The sequence below is a fragment of the Epinephelus lanceolatus genome, chromosome 2 (assembly GCF_041903045.1).
Source record: "Epinephelus lanceolatus isolate andai-2023 chromosome 2, ASM4190304v1, whole genome shotgun sequence".
Classification (NCBI taxonomy): Eukaryota; Metazoa; Chordata; class Actinopteri; order Perciformes; family Serranidae; genus Epinephelus; species Epinephelus lanceolatus.
The window spans coordinates 39,131,343-39,153,264 of record NC_135735.1 but is presented as its reverse complement, the minus strand read 5'-3'; the positions used below and the strand labels follow the sequence as shown (position 1 = coordinate 39,153,264).

The following is a 21,922-nucleotide window of genomic DNA, read 5'->3' as shown; positions in this document are numbered from 1 at the left end:
ATGAAGATTTCATCTTCCATATACTTTTCTTGCTGTCTCCCTGTCCACTTCTGCCCTGTTCCTCTCTCTTGCTGCAGAAGTATGTGTTCCACAGGTCACATTTGTTCACCGCTTGTTAGTCAAACAACTCTCCAAAGTAGGGGTCCTCAACACTTTTCAGGCCAAGGACCCCTTAGCTGAAAGAGAGACTGAGCCAGGACTCCCTGCTAGCTTACGTATATTGCATAAAATTAAGTTGCACCTGAGATAATCCTTTGAATATTTTCAGGTCTTCTCTCATTTGCACTTGCCTGTAGCTGTTCAGTCAGCTGCAGCTGTAGCATGGCTATGTGCATTAGCCTCACTGTCTGCACTTTCGCCGTATTAGCCATTATGTTAAAATACAGTGTCACACTGTGATTTAGCATTTGCTTTAGCTAGCTCACATGATTGCACAAGGATTCATGAATAAAAGTAAGCCTGTCATTAATGTTGGGTGCTGTAAATTAAATAACTTTTTTGAATAGGCGGGTTTGTCTTTGCAAATAATATGCTGGATTTATGTTAATGTGTTTTTCCAGTCACAGTTTAATTTTTAGGGGATTAAAATAAAATTAAATTAAAGCCTATACTAAATTAGGTAATTTGGCAACCCCCCCTGTAGTAACTCCGAGGACACCCAAGAGGTCACAGACCCCCTTTTGAAGACTGAGGCTCTAAAGGCTTTTGACGGATGCAGAATAATGTACTTGTTGCAAAAACTTTAGTCACAGACGACAGTTACATCATCTTTGTGCAAACATTGTTGACACAATGCAAGGTTGTATTTAAACGTGCAGCAATTTCGGGTGAAAAATACGGATTTGGTGTGCAAAGGCCTTTGGAGTCTTCAAAAATCCTAATAAAGCTTCTAGATGTTTAAGGCCTTCAGATTTATTAAGTGTAACCTTTTTATACAGGGTATTGTTTGTAATTGAGGAGTAAAGCATATTCTGCTCTTAACCTTATTTGAAGTCTCTGCATTAAGAGCATCAACTGAATCCTTGAAAGGTAAATGTATGACCCCAGTCATGGATTCCAAAAGCCAGAAGTAATTAGCATTGATGGGAGTTGAAATTTCCAAGATGAGTGCACAACCCCCCACAATCTCTTTGCCTGTTTCAACATATCCCTCGTTCTTCTCGGCTTATAGCAGCTGATGTCTCCCGTATTGATCAGTGATGCTGGGCCCCAAATGGGACTCGTCAGCTGATGGCTTTATCTGTCAGTCTTGGTGTCCATTATTGAAGCAGTTAGCTGTGTTCTAAAGCTTGCTAGAGGGGAGAGGGACACTCTCAATGTTGCACCTGCCAGTTAAGACATCACTGTCACCTCCCTACACTTTTAAACCAGTAGTACCCAGTCTGACCAGTGAACTGCTGCCAGTGCTAGCCACTGAGGAGATAGAGTTGTTTCTATTTTTTCTCGCTATCCTATCTTCCACAGGGTCTCTCCTCTTGACATTGTTTCTCTTATACATTGTCCATTAACCCTTTCTTGTTCTATATATTGCTCTTGCCCTCATTTTCTGTCTGCCTGACGTCTGCAGCTTCATCACAGGAATCTACAGTTGATGTCAAAGCCCCTCCCTCTATTATGCAGACAACATGCCATTGTCATGTTGCAGTGACATATACATTCTTGACATTTCTGCAAAGATCAGAGATGGCTGTTTACAAGGCCAAGCTATTGGGTTACTTTTCTCTCACTTGATCTTCCAGTTTAGCATTAATATAGAGCAGAGGTCATCCACTACATTTGACCAAGCTGTTAAGTTTTAAATTGTGACACCAAAAGACAGTAGCTTACAACTCTAGTACATGTTTTCTTGATGAGGGTTTAATATTAAGTATTTGATATCTAATGCATACAATTTAAAAACTAGATAGACATTCTTATGCATGTTTACACAGCTCAATGTTAATAATACATTTTGTATTACCATTATATGACTGTATACCTTTTAATGTTTAGTGTGCTCACGAGAAGTTCAGCTTGTGGATAGAAAACAACTTTTATTGATCTTTTCCCAACTGACTGTAACTCACAATACAGGCCTGTATCATTAGTGTTTATAACCATTGCATATGTTAACAAAGATTTTACCTCCCCCCACAGTAAATGTCTTAGCTGTCATCTGTTGTCCGTCTTTGTACGCTTGCTCATAAATTTAGTTTTGCCAAAGGATGTTTTTAGTCCAATCACAATTACAACTTGGGTCCTTAAAAAGCCTGTTACAGTGAGAAGGGGAAATGTACTCCACACGGATGCTTGAGATAATAAAGGAACATATAGCGCTGCAGTAATACTTTTATAGTACGGAACAAATTATGTTTATAGCACAGAATATGGAGAGCGTCTTTGAGCTACTGTTTCCACATATAAAAGTTTGTACTCAGTCAGATGTTTTATCAGCACAAACAAAAGCCAGAATTGTGCAACAAGGGTGAAGAAATGCTGCTCACTCATTATATGCATGTCTCATGCATGAGCAGTGCAGCAGGTTTAGGTGGTTGCTGAAGTTTGTGGCGGTGTACTGTATGTAGTGCTGGAGAAATGAGGTTATTAGGAATAAATTTTTCTTAGGATCAAAAATTGTCAAATCAGTGCCTCACAGTAGTTCTGGCAATGCAATAGAGATTATTTTATTATGAGTGTGCAGAAGTCTGGCTTCACACTAACTCACTCATAGCACTGGCCTCTGGCTAGTGCATTGCAAATTCATCAGCCACCTGCATAATTCCACTGGTAAACAAGATGTTAATGGAAGACAAACATTCCTAGATAGCAGTGGCTTGCCTTCAAATGTGGCTGTTGGGTGGAGTAATCTGCACGTTATTTTTACTTCTGCGGTGGTGTGTCTGCGTCACTCTGCAGTTACACCTCCAAAACACTTGTCGGCAGTGGAGGACTCTGTTAAGTGCTGTAAAGTTTAGTTCAAATTAAACTTTATTTACATAGTGATTCAAAACACACATTAAACATGGCTTAACAGAGACTATTTCAAACACAAGTACGCAAATTGGCTTCACTATAAATCGCAGAACTGACAGACATTTCCCCTACCAATACAACATGCTAATGTTATTAGCACAAGCCTATGGCATTTCACATTGTATACATTAGCCTAGCGTCTCGTGATCTTTTCCTCTTCTCATATAAAACCAGGGCCAACAGCAACATGTAACAAAGGTAACGGCACATAGTTTGGCTCCATTACAACTCACAACATTACAGACAAAACAACTGTCTTACACTAAACATGTTTTCTAAGCAAATACAACATGCTAATGTTATTAGCGCCAGCCTATGGCATTTTACATTGTATACATTAGCCTAGCGATGAGCAGAGATTTACTCTGCTCATATGAAGCCAGGATAAATCCTGAAGTTTAAATCCCTGAAGGATAGATCACACACATGACTTAAAATGCTGTTTTAGTGGAGGCTTTACTGTCTTCACAATTTATTGTTTCTTAACTGTGAAATACATGTAAATACAAGCTTCGTTGCCACTGAGGGAAATGGTGTCAGTATACAGAAACTGACAGGAGGTCTGCTTCACTGCGACGCTGAGTGTGAGGGTGGGCGAGTTCAACTTTCTGTCAACAACGGGGGTGTTTTGAAAACATCATAGCCTGAATCTGGTAATGCTTGCATTGTTTTAAATTGTCAAAGAGTCTTTTTCTGGACGGTCTGTGAAATCCAAATGTAATTAAATAATTTTAACATGAATAGGCATCCTGGGATTATACATCAAACACCCAAGTTTTCCCTGACTAATGCACACCTGTCAGATGTCACATGTCAGATGTCCTCGCCATTTCTGAGAACCATCAGATATTGAAAGAGCAGTCACCCTAAATAACCATGCAGCGTAAGAGACATCGGCCATCTATCTGTCCTTCCATCCATCTCACTGTCAGCTCCATATCAGCCGGTGTTGATTGGGGTCCAGTCAGTTGATCTGCTGGGTCTCTGGGGATGGAGGGGACTTGGGTTACAGTTGGAGAGGCCATCTCACTTTTCGCGCCATCCAACCTTTCCAATCCCCCTCCCCCTCTGTTTCACCAGGTGACCCATCTTCATGACCCATGGAGAAGGAGTCATGTTTCTCTCTCTTTTTCTTTTGCTGTCTTTCTGTTCGACTCTCTACTTCAGCTCAAGGATGCTTCACTGTTGTAGTTGTCAAAAGATTAAGGCTGGACAGTTTACAGTACTTAAAACGTCATATAAATTGTATCAGGCTTGTCAGCGCAGAGATTTATTGCCAGATTGCACTTGGCAAACTTCTAATCGTGTAAATTTAAGTTCGAATAGTGTCATTATTTGTAGTCTGACAGCCTGTTCAGTGTGTGAACAGCACCTAGTGAGATTTACAGCTTCTGGCTGTTGTTTGGAGCCTCGCCAGTTTTGTGATGTTTTACACCACAGTCTGAAGCAGTTGACAGTGTGCAGAAGACAGCTCCTGTAATATACTGGCCGCCTTCGCGCTGTAATAATTCTTACTAAGAAGCTACTCTCACTGTTTCCTGAGTAAATACAGTTTCAAGTGACTTATCCATCATTAGATGTTTGCTTTTTTCCCCTGTAGTATTTGTTCTTTATAGTGAGACAGAAGGAAAACTGTGAGGAAGAGACAAGAGAGAAGGTTTTAGTGGTACTCGATCTTCCTAAAATGTCAGGCTGAATCTTAAATTTGTCTTTTGCATTCGTCAGACCAGTACAGATTCTAATAAGGGAGGCGCTACAGCATAGAAGATAGGAGAGAAAATAGTTTTTTGCATATCAAGAAAATTACTTAAAAGTCAGATGTTGTATTCTTTTTTTAATCGATAAAGGTGATTAAATGTGAAGTGGGCTCATTAGAAAAAGTCCCAAAATGTTTCTGAGCTGATCTGACATATAGTACGTGTGCAGTTGTTTTGGCACTTATTTGCGCAGATGAAGAATGCACAGTACTTCACTTTGTGTTATCCTTACATGTGTTAATCCCTTTATTGCACTGTTGTTGATATAGTCACATCATGCCATGGCGTGACTTGATAATATTGCAGCACATTGTTTTATGTCTCTGTAGATGATTGATATATGTGGCATCACAGTACGCACTGTAATGTACTCTCTAGGATGACTTTAATATTTGAGTTTAAACTCAAGTCAAGGGAAGGACTCTGTTTACTTGTGTTAATTTCAGTTGGCAGAAGATATGTCATTATTTCTTTGTCTTTCCTGTATGGCCTCTCTCATTGTGCCTGCATTTCTGCTTCTGTCAATTCACATTAATTGTACTTTACTGACATGACAGGGATGAAACCTATGTAGCCAATGGTAGAGAGCATATCGACCCACAACACTGTATTATAGACTTTATTAGACGACAGTTCCTCTCTTTCTATCTCTCTGTCTGTCTCTACCAGCTGTGGCTTTAGCGTCATGCTTAGAATAGCAGTGTATTCTATAGTGTAACATTACATTTAACTTCCCTTATGTGGAGGGTGCATATCTTAACACTCGATATGAATTGGTCCGTCATGCGAGTGGTGGCTCTGCCTGGACTAAAGATAGCAAATTCCATACAGTCAAGGCTTTTTTACCTTTTATGTCCCTGGCCATGCATTAAAAATAAAACAAACATGCCCCAGCGTAGCGCAAGGTCCTGACAATATGCTGCCCCAACGTATGGACATATAAACTAAACAGCCAGGGGGCTGCCCGACATAAAGTAAACACTTAGCATGTGGAGTCCAGACACTCGTCTCTCCTGTCAGTGTCTCCCTGTCCCGTGTAAATGAAGGGTTTGGGCTGCTCTGTATTAACTGAATTCATAATAGGAAGAGTGGGTGAAAAAGAGCACAAATCACAGCACTTTAGGCTGTTCGAAATACCAGCAGTAATGTGCACTGGTGTAGTTTATGCATTCAGATAATTTCTCTTGTTTTAGTCCAGAAATCTTTTTGACAGTGGGCAGTATATTTACTAGTTTGGCATCAGAGTTTCTTACCGAAAGTCAAGCCAGTAAGCAAAATGGATGTAGTTAAATTGAATGCAGGAAGTGGTCTGAGGTGCAGAGATGAGATGTAGCGCTGGTTGGGTCTTATCTGATGTGTAGATATGGTGGTTGAGGTAGGGAGGAGGAAGGTGTGGGTGGGTGGGTAGGTGGCTGGGGTGGCTCTGAAAGGACTCAGACACTGCCATGAGGCCAGGGGCTGTTTGTGTTGGCTGACACCTTCCTTACAGCAGTAATCCAGTCTTACTCCAGCTGGCTACACCTCCCCCTTCCTTTTTTCCTCCCTACCATCTATCCTTCCTTCCTTTCCTCCTAAAGGCAGCGAAATCTCTCTCTCTCTCTCTCTCTTCATGCCTTCTTTTTTTCTCTTTTTCCACTTTGTTTCTTTATTCATCTGTGTTTATCTCCCTCTGTTTTTTTCTCCACCCTGCTCTTTATGTGTTTTTCAGCTTTATGAGCACTTCACAACAGCATTCACAGGAGTAATTTGAGTTTAAGGAAGTTGAGCAATCCAACAGAATAATCTTTAATTTGATCGCTAGAATTAAAGCAACCAAAGACCATGAGATGATGTGGAGTTTCCTCTTCTTCCTCTCCTTTTCCATGTCTGAGATCATCTGTAGATGTTAGTGAAACCTCACACCAGCCAATGCTCATTCAGTAAAAAATTCATTTCCTGTGCGTCGTCCACTGGAAGGCTGTCGCTCTGTCACTTAATTATTTAAAAAATGCCCATCATGTGAAGTCAGCGATATGTAATTTACCACTACTGGCGCCAGGGGCACCCAATTGATTTATTATAGAGGCCCTTTAATGTGAACAGCTGTTTCCTACTAAAAATAGGTCAGGGGTCAGATAAAATGACCTTGTTCCTTTTTTTTTTTTTTTCTTTTTTTTTTTTTTTTTTTTTTTTGGTCCTCCCATAGAGATAGAAAGCTGGATGTGAGGCAGGGAATGTTAATGTTTGATTCAGATGTACAGTCTCTGTCTCAGTCTGTTTGCTTTTGCTCAGTGCATGGGGCCAGTATAAGGGATCATTACAAATTGTGTGTCATCTGATCAATGGCTCTAGCTTCTAAAATAATAACTTAAAGGCTTTTTGTTTGATTATATATTTTACTCTACGATTGAGTTTCCATGAATGTTTTATATTGATCTGTTGTGTGTTGATGGAGAGAGTATTTTTTCCGTAGTGTAAATGCTATAAATTGTTTCTGTCCTGCTGGGAAATCATCACAGGTATGAACTTTATCAAATATTAAGATATTGATTATCTGCACAAAATATCAGCTTTATCATCTTATATTAAACAAATTTATCCAAAAGTATTTTTTGTATCTGTATTTGTCAAACTCTCTTTTCTCCTCTGTCTGGCTATCTGTATCCCTTATCATTTGATGTCTAGCCGTTTGAAGACAAGCCGTGTGGCTCTTGTGTTCACTGTGGAAGTCGGAGGAAGGACTTAGGGAGTGGTTCAGGGGCCCTCAGCCGCGGCACTTCCCACCAGAGTGACCTCTGACCCCTGGTGCCATTAATCACTAGGCTCCTGATGGCCCTGTCCCTGGGGGAAAATCAGTCCGGGGCAAAGGATGATGGGAGGTGAAGCCTGCAGCCAATTACAGATTGGCTCAGAGCAGCCGAGTGGACAAATCAGGGCTTTACTGAGAGATGAAATACCCAATAGCTGCCTACTTGAGGCCTGTGTGGCGTAACGGCATGGAGTGGTCTCGTAACATTGGCGATCATGATGTCTCTAGATTTCTCTAAAGAAAAATGAGAAATACAGTTGAAATGGGAACATTTATAACAGCAGAATAGAGTGCATGTTAACGGGACTGTGAGGCAGAGTTGTGCTGGCGCGATCAAAAGAAATGTTTTGGACTGGTCTAATTAAGCCTGTTAGAGCTAAATGTCTCCAGGGTTGGAAACAGAGCAGATGTTGGACACCAAAGGCAGGCTTTCAAATTAGGAAACTCTCTGGCTAACTGCCCCAAGTGTTGCTAATGTGATTTTTGGTCAATTACGGTATTATCAAAGGTGCTTTCCCAGCACTTTCATATGTGGTCGGGCCATGTTGAAATGTGAAACCTGGGTGATGTCAAGTGTTGACTAATTAATGCTGTTTTAGGTTTCAAAACCACCACACTTAAGATATATAGATAGCTATTTGGTTTACTCACTCACACACACACACACACACACACACACAACTCTGCTGTCTGAAATCTGTCCTTTTTTGGCTTGCTTTTTGTAGTTACGCACTCTGAAAGAAGTTCCTTGTAAATATATTAAATCTGATCTGATTTGAAACAGCCACTGATAAAGGGCGAATAAAAGCATAGGCGTGAATCAAAGCCTAACTAACTGCTGGCCTGTCACTATGGGGCCAGTGCTGTTGTGTTTCATTTGTTGTGCTCTCATTGTTCACGTCCGGGCCAGTATGAAAACATGGCTTCCTGCTGACCTGCAGTTTAATTCACACATCAATAACCCCTGGCTGATCTCTGACCCCTCTAGTTGTACTAATTGTTTGATGCAAGATTGATGTCCAACACTGCATTAAATAACTGACGAGGTGCTGGCAGAAAAGCATTCCTGGTGCTTTGATCCGCTGCGTGTTCTGGAAATGTAGCTAATGCCTAGAGATGTAGTGGAACGTCTGTCATTTACATTTAGTTTACAGTGCCTTTTCAGAGTAAAGTTGACCTACTTTTCAGTTTGATAGGAGGACAGGACCTTTTTAGTATTTATTGTACAGTTGCCTATTATACCATTACATTACTGGCTGCAATTTATATACACATTTACACACCACTGTATATGTTTTAACTTGTTTAGAGCTGATTTGGAAAAGGTATCTCAATACATGCTTTGATTTATTCTGAAATAAGTCTGTTTATAAATAGCTAACCCCTTGAGACTAACCATCTCATATTCAAGGGAGTCCTTAAGGACAGTTATACAAATAAACACAATGACACAAAACATGTAACAAATAAGTAGAATAATGAGATAATTAAAAGATACCAAATGTGACAAAAAAATCAAATCTTTTTTTTCTATGTACGTTTTTGTTTTGTTTGTTTTTTAATTGGGAATGTACCGACCTGGCGTTTAACAGAGACAATGAATAATTGTTCTCCTCTCCTCTGTACAAAGCCAATTCTTGTTATCTGTAAAGGAAGCTGGCATCTTGGCAAAGGCCCTCTTGTTTTCTTAATCATAATTGGCTCTGGAGATAAGATGGCTTTTTTCCCAGAACGGCTCAATGTTATTAACCATGTACAATATGCTGCGGTGCTGTGGTTACATTCACTTAACAAGGTGAGAGAAAGTCTTACTGTTGTGTTTGGAGGTAGGCCTGTGTATTTACTCCATTACATAAAACCAGCACCACTGAATGCAGTTTATTCAGTCTTTAATTATTAATTTAGGTGAATGGAGGTGGACATAATCATTTCGACAGAGGAGGGATTTTTGCAGGGCTGTTGTATTCGATTGCATTAGATTTTAAAGCTGCACCCAATAAACTGGTTCCACTGGACATGTTTCAGTCCTACATGTATTTCTGCTTTTTAAAACACTGTCCTGGCTGCCTGTAATCACTTGCGTGTGTGTTTTAATGTATAGACTACCTTTACCAACCTCTAAAAACTTCACTCACTTCCCATTGTTGCTATGTTGACATGCAGAATGAGGAAACGATATTGAACAATTATTGCTCAATATTGCAGCGCCATTGGCTTTCACAGCCCCTGTGTAGAGACCCACTGCACCATGATAATTTATATTAACAGGTTTAACTGTCTCACCACGCCCAAATACAGAAATGTGGAAGTCTGCTATATCTGGACAAACTTTAAGTCATTTTGATTAAACACTAGAGCAGGAACCGCTTAAGTTTCAACACCTTCAACTTCACAACCAATATTAAGTAGTGCACTTAAAAGGTCAGAGCCACAGTGTCCTGACAGTGCTGCCACACCTTCCTGATCTCCACACTTACATAGGTCCATGTGTTCACGTAGGCCCCTTGCACATAGCTTAGACATGTTGCTAACTTAATAAAATGAACCAGGGTTAATCTTCATGGCCTGATCACACTGCTATTTTACAAAGTCATTAATGAGTCTGATTCCAGGTTAAGAGCAGCCTGTGCAGGGGCTGAAGGATTGGCTGGCATTAGCTGTGAGGGCAAATCTGTACGACTCCCCTTCGCTGGGCCCGACAGCACTAACAGCAGAGGGGTGTGGATTTACTCGGTACAATCCTCTAAATGAGCTTCATTATACTGGCCTATCCAGGAGCCCCCCACCCACCACTGCCCATGGATTAGCAGGTCGTCACAATCCCCAGTCCCCTCCTCCCACTTCATGCTTACACTGTTGCGCATTGCACTTTTTGATTCTGTTGCATACTGTGAACCAACCCCTCCCTCCTCCTCGTTGCCCCCTCCTCCCCACACACTCCCTGCAAGCCTCACTGCAGATAAGCTGTTGACAAGATTAATGCATCTGTATCAAAAGTCTAGAGCCGCTTTGCTTTGTGTTGTTTGTGAATCCCCTTTTCCAGGTCAAGCCAGATTGCCTTAACTGGGCTAATATGTTTTCAAGCCAAATTTAACAGGTGTGCTGGCAACAGGCCTGACACACTCGTCTTAACAGTATCCTGACAGCGCTTAGATCAGTATCTAGAGATCGCAAATGATTCTGGCTCTTTCAGCATTGATTGGTGGATGGATTAATGCATAATTTAGAATAAATCCTGCTTTGTCGTTTTCACTGTAGCAGCTTTAAATGTATTTTCTGTGTTGGGTGCCAATATGTCTCTGCAGGGATGCACACAAGAGAACTTGTCAGCATCAGGGTTTACCATTACTGTTGAGATTGTCCATGTTAAAAATGCATGCATATGTGATACACAAATGCACTTTAAAATACATTCATTCACTATAAAGCATTCATTGTGCATCACTCAATTATTCCGATTCAGATGTATGATTTATACTGTATTGATTTATTTTATGGTTTTCCTGTCCTCCATAGGAACCCCAGTCAATCGTATCCCCATCATGGCCAAGCAGGTCCTGGATCTGTATATGCTGTATAAACTGGTGACAGAGAAGGGAGGCCTGGTGGAGGTAATCAACAAGAAGATCTGGAGAGAAATCACAAAGGGACTCAACCTGCCTACCTCCATCACCAGTGCAGCTTTCACCCTGCGCACACAGTAAGTCTTTGCATCTGTGTCACCAAACAACCAGCGAAATTAATTTCATTGGCTGCTGTTGCTTTAAATTGACCCGGCCTGTTTGTTCAATGTTGATCTTATGCAAACTCTAATTTAATTTACGGGAACTAAATAAGGAATCTCAAATGTGTGACTTCTCAGCTGTGAACAAGCGCCTTCCTTATTCCATGAATATATGTGCTGTATAGTATGTGGATTTTTGTGTGTGTTAGTATGAGTACGGATGTCAATATTAACCCGTGCCTGTGTGTTTATACACATGTGGGTTTGTTTCCTCCACCGGGCCGCCTTCCCTCTTCACATTCAATCCCTCCGTCCATTACATCACACATAGAGCCCATTGATTCCCATAGATTTATTGATGTGATTTGGGTCAGAGTTCACAATGACTAAGGTGGGCTTTGACTGACAGATTGTATGCCAAGCCACGACTAAAATGCTCTCGCTATCTCGATGGAAATCGTTCCGTAGGTGTAACACCTCTCCATACTGTCCACTAGCAGCGTGCCCTAATGATCCTTTATGTATTTTTAATGTTGGTGGGCTGTTGTGTTGTGTTGCTTCGTGAGCTTTATCTAATGGACACTGCTCTTAGCTTCTTATTGATCTGCTTTTCTACCATCATGCAGTCAGCATACTGTATCTTCAAATCACCGACTGTACTTATGGGATGGAGAAAAATACCAGAGCTGTGACTGTGCATACCTGTAGAGCCCCTGTGATGTCATCTAAGTATACACAGCATACAAAACATGTTTTTGCACAATTGCCATACCAAGTGTCTCATTAAATCCTGTGCCTATACATGCACTTAAGTAACAAGGTTTCTGGCCTCTGTAGTAATGTATTTTTTAGATGTCATTTGTATAAGAGGGGTTTCTACAATCAGGGTAGGGGATTAGAGAAACACAGTTAACAGCTAGATTTCTGCAAGAGAAAGCAGATTTTTTAAACCATGCCTATGCGTGTAACCAGGTGTCAAACAGGGTTTTTACATACAATCACTTTTATAGCAGTGCTGGGGACAAAATGAAAGATCATTCTTTATAGTGGTCTATTCTTTCATCCGAAATTAAATCCAAACACTGACTAAAAGTTACACTGACCTGTGAAGTAATTTATAGCCTTTACAGACTAAACAAATCCTTTTTTTTTTTTTAATTTCTTAATCTTAATTGGTAGACTAGTTGTAAAATTTAGACCTGTTTGCACCTTTTGGGAAAAACTCTCACTGCAAAATAAAAAAAAAAACATCAGACAACAGTGACTTATATCATTGTTCCACTTAAAATAAGACAGTCTTGGTTGTAAGGCATGATTAGGTAGGGGAGATATTAGTTTACATATAGACTGAAACACAGGATTAGAAGGAACCAGTTTACTCCAGTACATGCCAGCGCTTTCTTTGGTTTCCTGCTTTAACTGTATTTTTTCCATAAACCTAAATCCTTGTGTGCACGTGCTAATTTAGTCACTGGTCACCTGAAAAAATATGTTGAAGGCAGAGATTACTCTTCTTGGATTGAAATAGCTGATAGTCAGTATAATTTAGTTATGTAGCATATTTGAGTTAATGTTCTTAAATTTGACAGACTTTTTATTTTAATTCATAATAAAGCTGGTTTTGGTTATGTTTTTGATTAAGCAAATAAGTCTGAAAGATCCTGCTAATTCTTGCTGTGTGATTTCTTTTTTTTTTCTGTAGTGATCTGATGTATTGCTTTGTGCATGTGTGTGTTCTCCTCTCAAGGTACATGAAGTACTTGTATCCGTATGAGTGCGAGAGGAAAGGCCTCAGCTCCCCAGGTGAGCTCCAGGCTGCCATCGACAGTAATCGACGCGAGGGTCGTCGTCCAAGCTACAGCAGCAGCCTCTTCCGCTTCTCTCCCTCTCCCAGCACAGCTCCCCACATCCTCTCACCTCCAAAGATGCACCTTTCAGCTCTGGGGGCAGGGGCCTCGGGGACCCTCAACGGCCTGCAGGCCTCACCAGGACCCTCTCTGAAGAAAGGTAGGAACCATACAGCTGACAACCAGACATGGCGACTACTGATGACGTGAATAAAACCTCTTGAATCAGTAGAGACAATAACCTCATTACTTAAGGCCAAAACACTCAGTCACCAAACTGCTGCCATTATTATTGTCTATGAACAACCCCACAGCTGCGCCAGCTAGACTTGCGCCGTCGCTTGTGTATGGCCACCCTGCGACCCTTCATGCCACTGTCCTATTTCGAATCTGGCTGCCTCTGGAAAAAAAAGACATTTTCTTCTCCACTTGCTCCCTTGTACATCCCGCCTCCTGTAGCAACTCACATGCTCAGCTTCAGTGGCATCTTGACTTCTCACCTCTTGTCTCTAGTGTGTAACTAGTTTTTGAGGTTGAGAAATATCTCAATTTCTTGAACTATACGACCCATAAAGCCCTCGTTAAAAAATATTAAGGCTTATTGAAAAGTCATGAATTTTTAAATTTTGTCCACCAAAGTGTGTGGGAACCCTGAACTTTGTGTGGTCTTGTGTTGATGCGCTGCAACACAGTGCTTCCTACTGGTGTTAGGGGCGGCACTCAATGTGCGTCATATGACGAGCTGCAGCGGTGCATCAGCAGTGTGTTGTCCGCTTTACATGAGTTTTACACCAGTTAGTATGATTAAGATTTTGCAAATTATCGCATAGCTTCATGGCAGCACAAGGAGGAGGCTGATCTTTATTCCACAAATACACATGCTGGGAAATACAAGTTTATAGTACGTGGGGGTTACCTTCGAAAACAAGTCTGCTTCCAAGTAAACAGGCAGCTCTCAGATATAACGTACAAGTGTCTAACTATGAATGGGGGAAGAAGGGTGTAACTGGAAAAAACAACAAGCATATACACTCATAAATTTGTCTCTGGATCCATGAAGGTTATAATAAACTGAGTAAATGTTTACGACAGAGAATGTAGCCTCTCTATACAGGTTGGATTGAACTGGAGTTTTCCAGTTACAGATGTGCTCAGACTTTAAAGTATTTATAGGGAAATACTGCCCTCTGTGGCAATTTGGAAAAACTACATGTAGTCACAGCAATTGAAAAACATGATTGAAATACAGTAGTCCTTCTCTAAGATACTTGTTTTAATGATTTAAGGAGGGTTTGTTTTTTAGTACCAGCATGATTACACAGCAAAAGAAAAAGCAAGATATATAAGCCCTGACACGATTCCAAAATAGTTTTCATCTGAGCACCTGTTCTGTTTTTGTCAAATGTATGTGCACGTATATGTGTGTAGGTCTATTGGCGTGTGTGTGTGTGTGTGTGTGTGTGTGTGTGTCTGTCTGTCTGTCTGTCTGTCTGTCTGTCTGTCTGTCTGTCTGTCTGTGTGTGGGTGTGGGTGGGTGTATGTGTGTGCAGGAATGCTGATGTGACAGTGTCCTGTTACATTTGCGTATTACATTCTCGCAACAAGTCCTGATCCTTCCCTCCTCTGTGTCCCGCCATCGGTGTGTGTGTGTGTGTGTGTGTGTGCATTTTAAGTGTTTTTATATGACTTTGTGGGTGGGTGTGTGTGTGTGTGTAGCCCATCCAGGTGTTTAAGAGTCCATGAGTAAACCTATTTAGCCTCAGGCTGCTGAGACCCCTCACCTTTACTGTTGATTAATAACATGGTTCCCACGCTGGGGGGGACACTTTATGAACTTTGAAGCCTTCAGTCCACATCAGTGGGACCCAGTTGATAACTGTCATTACCCTGCTGTCTTATCTGATGTCACTTTGACTTGGCTGGAATGTAAAACCTCCATGGACCTTGACAGTTTCCATGGTTTTGCTTGTGTAATACACTGTATTTTACCTGTCAATCGTTCTATGGGGTCAGATAGGACAGCAGGTGGTCTGATCAACCCAGTCACTACTGATGTGTGACTGCTTTGCGTGCCCCAAACCACCTCTGTTTTGTTTTTATTTAAATGAATGTTTCTTACAGTGAGGTTCTGTCATACTGTGCTGGAGGTCTGTGTTGTACATTACAACCATTTTTGTTACGTCTTTCTAGAGGTCTGCTTGTTTTGTCATCTTTTAGTTTGCTAATAAGTTAAAATAGGGATGGAATTATACACTGATTGGTGTGGATATTTAATTTAATGTGATTAAATGTTCAGATTCTCCCATAGTAATTCATAGACTTTCAACCCTCCAGTTCTCTCTCTTCCAGATGACCTGACCCCCTCCATCATGGCAGCAAGACCCTCCATGGCGCTGGCCCTGGGTCACCAGCAGGTTGCGGGTTTGGCAAGAGCCGCCACTCTGGAGCAGCTGAGGGAAAAGCTGGAGACCAGCGGCGGAGGAGAGGGGCCAGAGAGGAAGATGGCCCGCCTGGCGGAGGAGCAGCAGCGCCTGATGCAGCAGGCTTTCCAACACAACCTGCTGGCCATGGCTTCCCAAATGCCCATGAACCTGCGTCTGGGAGCCCCCACCATCACCACCAGAGGTCAGTGCTGCCAAGTTTGTCAAAGTACTTTTGGGGATTTTGAGGGAAAATTGAAAAATTTTGAAAACACTAAAACATTATTTCTGTTTGTGCAGATGAGAAGCAGCAGGATCTGTCACTGAGCATCTCAACCAATGGAAATGCCAGCATTACTGTCTCAGTGGATGTCAATGGCACACTCTACTCAGGTTTGTATGAGAAAGGAGTTTAATTAATTAATCAATCAATCATTTATTTGTCACATAGGATAATGTAAGGTACAACTCTAGTGAAATGTGATCCCATCAGCTCCTTTAACTTGTGCACTCTAATTTAGTCCTTTTTTGTATCTACTCACATTTTTGGCTGCTGCTTTATAATTGTCTGTGTTTTCTGGTTGTGGAATGATTTAACTGCACGCACATCCCAACCTCAACAATACGGCTGGTTGCTTGTTCTGGCAGCGCCACTCTCCAGCCGCCTCTGAACAGCGTATAGCAGTGATCCACAGCAGGATCGGGACAGCATCCCACAATCCCGCCATCACACCAGCCCTTATTTACCATTAAGCACATTCCTCCACTTCTTCTCTTGCCAGAGCCCTCTGCTGTGTCAGATCGGCATATAATAGAGTCACCTGATTGAATAGCTCCATCCAGGATTAGCCAAGTTTCAGTGAATCAAAGGATATTGCAATTCCTGATATCCAGTTAGAAACTGATGCGGCACGGAGGTAGTTAGCTTTTTTACCAACGCCTGTACAATAAGTGGCCGGATGCTAGTTCAGCTGCTCATTCTTCTCCATCTTTTCCTCGATGTTTACTGATGTTTACATTTGAAAACCTCGACTCGGCTAGCTAGCAGATTGCTAACATTAGCTAGAAGTTGGCAGAAGTTTACAGACTGGCAAGTTGATTTCAAAATCCCAATGAGTGACTCGCAGCTACACGCCGCCAGTGTCCGAAGCCAACCACAAAAACCACCACCTAGACTTGCAAAATAGACATGAGAACCTAAATGTAGCAGAGCTGACTGGAAACATCTGTACCTTTTGATATTATTAAGTGTTTCATTGATCAACAGTAATAAAGTGTTAAATCCGTTACTTTACCCTTGTAATAATAAAGGCACTATATTAATGTAATGATTGTTTTACAACAGGAACCCTGTTTGCTCAGAAGTCTGGTGGGGCCCCGGGGCCTGCTGTATCTGCTGCTGCTGCCGCCTCAGCCTCCCCTGCTGGAACCAGCACTAGCTTTGGCTTTTCTGCACCCCTGGCTCAGACCCTAAGCCCAGCGTCCTCCTCCTCCTCCAAGGGTCCCGGCTCGGCTGAGCCGACCCCCAGCGGGTCACCCTAACTCAGGCTGCCCTTTGTACCTGCTCCCCAGGCCCCTCTTCCACCGGGAGGCCCAGCAAGAATATACAGTACAATGAGAAACCGATAAGAATAACAAACTGTTGCACAACAAATACCTCATCAACCCTGTCAACCTCTTGGCTGTCCAATCATGAACACAGAGCCCAAGAATATTATATGACAGCACGTGCCCAAACGCACAGCTATGCATTTTATTCGATGTGCAAACACATACACACACTACACTACAAACACACACACACACACGTATACATATACAGACACACAATCTACACGTACATACATTTCTTAATCCTAATGTACATGCTAAACACAATCAGCTCAGCCAAAACCCACTGACAGGTGTAGTCACAACTGAACTTGAAAAGTTTTATCTTAGGACATTTTGTTTGTTTGTTGCCATTTTGTCGTCTTTTTGATTTTGTGTTTTAGAATGATTTTGTTTTTAGTTTTTCTCTTTTTACATACCTCAAATCAAGTAACCTGCAGTGGTGTCTTTACCTCAGGAGTTGTAGTATATTTAACCTGAATCAACTTTATTTTTATATTCTTTTTGACCTAGTTGCAATCAGGGGAAGTCGGGTAACTCTCACCAGTGGAACCTCATGTACAGCACCCACCTCACAGTGACAGGCCTCCAACCCGGGCCGCTCAGGTTTCCTCAGCACACTGTAGACTCTTGCTGAGCTCAGACTGGTGAATGATCAGATGCTGTAGATCAGCACATTAAATACATATAACTCCGCCCTCAGCTCAGCAAGTCCATTATATTGGTTGGAAGGTTAACAGTGTACGCAAACCTCCCAATATGAACAGGATTTCACCAAACTGAAAACTTTCATTAGCAATGCACAGGATTTTCTGTCAACTTTCTGCAGGTCCGCACAAACTGTCTTTAAAAACGTAGCGCACAAATTTTAGGGAACAGCAACTCTAATCCACCACAGCAGGCCTAGCAGACCCTGAGCTTGTTTCTCCCCTCGTCAACGTTACAGAGGGGTCGTACAAAATCAGGTTTGAGTTTGTTGTCCCCGATTTTGTTTGTGTATCCTTCCTCCAGCCGCAGCCACAGAGCCGAATGTCAATCTGACGGCGGTCATCGTCAGCGCATGGTTCTCAGACCTCATATTGGCTTCTCTGCTCTGGAGGGCGTCTCTCTCAGGAAGCATTGTGACAACTGCAAGGAATCACTGTTAATTTAAAGAAAAAGAAGGGATTCATACCTGAAGAATTGACAAGGGGACATGACTGTTCAAGAATACCTCATCAGTCTCTCTCAAAAGGAGAGCTACACTACGTACCTCATACGGCTGCGAAGCCATCAAGACTTGACGCCACAACCCGTGATGGAAATCCTAGCTGAACTGAAACTGACATGAACGTACTGACACACTGCTGGTGGTTTTTGGGGACAAACAGAACTAGGATGGGTTTGCTATCTCTCTCCTTCTGTGTTGACATGTGTAACTTGTTTTATGCTTGCTTCCATTTCCTTTTTTTTTTTGTTCCTGAAGTTGTCTGAGAAGAGTGATATATCTGCTTTTTTTTTTTTTTTTTCAGGGAAGAGGAAAAGAATAGTTCCTCGCTGACACGTGTAGATTTGTAGGATTGTCAGGTTTCACGGTCGCAGGGGTCAAAAAATGAAAAACAATCGACCATTTTAACCTTAAATTTGACTGCAAACACCTTTTGTTTTTTTCACGACAGCAGCGAAATGATATGCATGTATACAATCAAGTGACCAGTGTTTTAACACCCTAATCTCCTGGTTCACATTAGCTTCTGGTTATTGCACAGCTAGATACCAAAGACTAGCCAGGTCGCTCCTCATGATTGATCCCTCGTACAATCCTGCCCACAGCTGCTGTGGTGCACAGCAAGGCAGTTCAAGGTCTGATTTGGACTGCACAGAAAGTTGCATCTAAACTCATTTAATCTGATTTTGAGTTTTATCCTAAAGCAAATGGAAAATATCTTTAGGTGAGGTCAAGTAATTCCCTTGTTTCACGTTTTATGGCATGATTTAATTAACTTTAAGTCGATTTAAAGACTCAAAATCTGATTACATGACATGTACAGAAATTTTTGTTAGCATATATTTTAAATTTTGTTATCCAGAGCAGTTACCCAGATGCTGTGGCTTTCCTGTGCTGTCTCCCTAATTTAATCCTCTACACTTCTGGGCTCTTGGGGCTGGTTTTTTAACACCCAGTGTGGACAGAGGCCCACAGGTCTGGCCCCTTTTATTAAAAGACCCACTTCCTGATAATCCAGAAACAGTTGGATTATCCCTTGAATTGTAAGGTATTTTTCTCCCTTTAAAGTTTTAGCATTTTTGAAATACCACAAAGGATGAAAATGAATTTTCTAGCTTTATTTGTGTTGAATGTGAGGCATTTAACTGTTTAGAAATCTCTTAAAGCCCAGTGTGACCTGAGGTGGGCAGCCTTATTGCTTTTATTAGACTGTATTCTAGCCATTACTCGTCAGGTTTTGCAGATGTTTTGCAGTGCAGATCGCAGTTGAGGGTTTGAGGACGGTACTGGGAGTCCTTTTGGTGTACCCTTCAGAACCCTGTATGACACATAACTGTATTTTATAAAGGTGAGAACTGTAGATGCTGCCTTAAAGTAGTTGCTGGTGAGATCCGGCCAGTGTGGTTTTCACGTCTCAACTGGCTGCGAAAATGTCTTTCTCTTCGAGCTTAATCCTTTGGAGAGTAATCATTTTTTTATTTTGGTGAACGATTCAGTCAGACCATAGACACCAGTTTGTCACATGCTGTTGGTAACAACTGAGTTTTTGCTATTTATTTGTTTTTTGTTTTTGTCTTTTTTTTGTCCTTGTTTTAGTAACAGTGTAGCTTAATCTGTTAGCCTGTGTTGCTGAAACATTTTCTTATTTCTAAGTCCAGGCTTTCTGTTTCATCTGTTTAGTCTAAGCAATGACTGTTTAGTGTAGCTTCACTGCCTGTGTGTGTGTGTGTGTGTGTGTGTGTGTGTGTGTGTGTGTGTGTGTGTGTGTGCGTGTGTGTGCGTGCGTGTGTGTGTGTGTGTGTGTGTAAGCAGGTTCAATACAGTATGTGGTTGCAGTTTCTACTATGTGGAGTATCTCTCCTACATACATGTGTGTAATACCATCAGGGAAACTGCAGGTGGCACCACTGCCACGTTTATTATATCATACAGGGAGGTGATGGCTCACACATGAGTTTTGATGACATTTATTCAGTGGGAACTGCCCATTACACCCACAGTCATCTTCTGCTGTCAAATGGCACTTTGCTGTTCGTTGTTTAGGGAGTTGAAAGTGTTGAGGGTTGGTCATTCACTTCTCTTTTCTGATCTCAGCGACCGTCTGGTCACCTTGCTAACCTCAAGCCTCCTGCCACCTGATTTGCTGTATGGATGAGTATATATGATGCGTTGTGCCTGTGAGCCTGCATCTGTGTGTGTGTGTGTGTGTGTGTGTGTGTGTGTGTGTGTGTGTGTGTGTGTGTGTGCGCGCGTGTGTGTCTATTAGAGACCGCCCCTACCTCGTCATACCACAATACCTCAGAGCAGTGGGCTGCAGTCCCTGTTGCGTCGGATATTGAAGCTGCGTTGAGGGACGAGTCCTGACAGAAGCTGTGGTCACTTCGCTGAATGCAACGGTGGTTTTGGTTTTGCATTTTTGGATTTGAGTCGTCAGTAACTGCAGGCGAGGTCTCGTCACTCAGGAAGCTGTGAAGTTGGAAGTCTGCAGAACCTTTTGTCTCTCAGATGATTTTGGAGTTAATTCAGTTTTAAAATTGTTTAAAAACTAACCTGATCTGTGTAAAAACAGGCGCATATGCAAGTGGTTATCGAATACCTCATTTATCAATTTTATGTTGTTTTTGGCTTGTACAATGCTCCGTATATTAATTCAACTGTGGGGTTTGTGCATATTTTTGTACTGTTATTATTATGGACATGGTAATAATGATATTACTGATATTATAGTTTTCTCTTTGATTAAAGCAAACAAAAAAAATAGGACAAAACACATGGATGCTTGTAAAAACTGGTTTGTGCTGATTGTATTTAAGAGGAGCACTTTTCCAAAGTGGTTTTCACACATTCAGTTTTGTTCATATTAGTAATATAAAGATATGGTTCTCAGGGCTTTAAACTTGTATGTCATGATAAAGTTTTACTTTATATCTTATGTCTGTGTGTGTGTTTTATTTCTTCTCTAAAGTGTCATTGGGCCTCTGAGAGCACCAGACAGGGTGCTCGCAGATGTGTGATTGACACCAACTCACCTTTTAACGCTATGTGAAACACCCAGAAGCATTTTCACATCCTCTAGCGTGGTGAAACCAGCACATTCATTTCCACTTTTTGAAAGACAGGTTTCTGTATCACAGGTTCAGTCAGTTCCCTAACAAGAAATACACCCCATAGGCTCGATTATTCGAACAGTCTCTGGTTATTCCACAAGCACATCACCTCAGGATTTTTTATGAGTCATCCGAGTTTTGACAGTAATGGTATCAACAGTTCACAAGTGAGCTTGATGTGACAACCTCCCCGCAATCACACTGCAAACCAATGTGTTCTTAGCACGTCAGTCAGGAAATGTCACAATGCAAGTTGTGTAAATTTGTCTTCCCATCAAGCCGTTCTGTATTTTCCCAGCAGTAATGGTTCTTTCCCATTTAGAGCCCAGGGGGCAGACTGGAGCCATTAGTTTTACTTTTCTGTTTTGAAGGAGAACGCAAAAACTGGCACGTTTAATTTCAAGGTTACTTTGAGGGTGGAAATGTGTGAGGAGGCCAAGTGGTGCAGC

General features: G+C 41.6%; 1 protein-coding gene across 3 annotated transcripts in view; it reads left to right on the top strand.

Moving 5' to 3' along the window:
- LOC117247566 (AT-rich interactive domain-containing protein 3B) overlaps positions 1-21,298 on the top strand; it is a 59,133-nt gene extending 37,835 nt beyond the window's left edge. For 2 of the 3 annotated variants that reach the window (XM_033612185.2, XM_033612332.2), the window contains exons 5-9: positions 11,074-11,257; positions 13,029-13,288; positions 15,463-15,753; positions 15,849-15,941; positions 16,894-21,298. In XM_033612185.2, the coding sequence (XP_033468076.1) occupies positions 11,074-11,257; positions 13,029-13,288; positions 15,463-15,753; positions 15,849-15,941; positions 16,894-17,090 (1,025 nt within the window). In that variant the 3' untranslated portion in view covers positions 17,091-21,298. The remainder of the gene's footprint in view (positions 1-11,073; positions 11,258-13,028; positions 13,289-15,462; positions 15,754-15,848; positions 15,942-16,893) is intronic. The other variant, XM_033612259.2, reaches the window with a different exon arrangement.
- Positions 21,299-21,922: the final 624 nt, after the last annotated feature.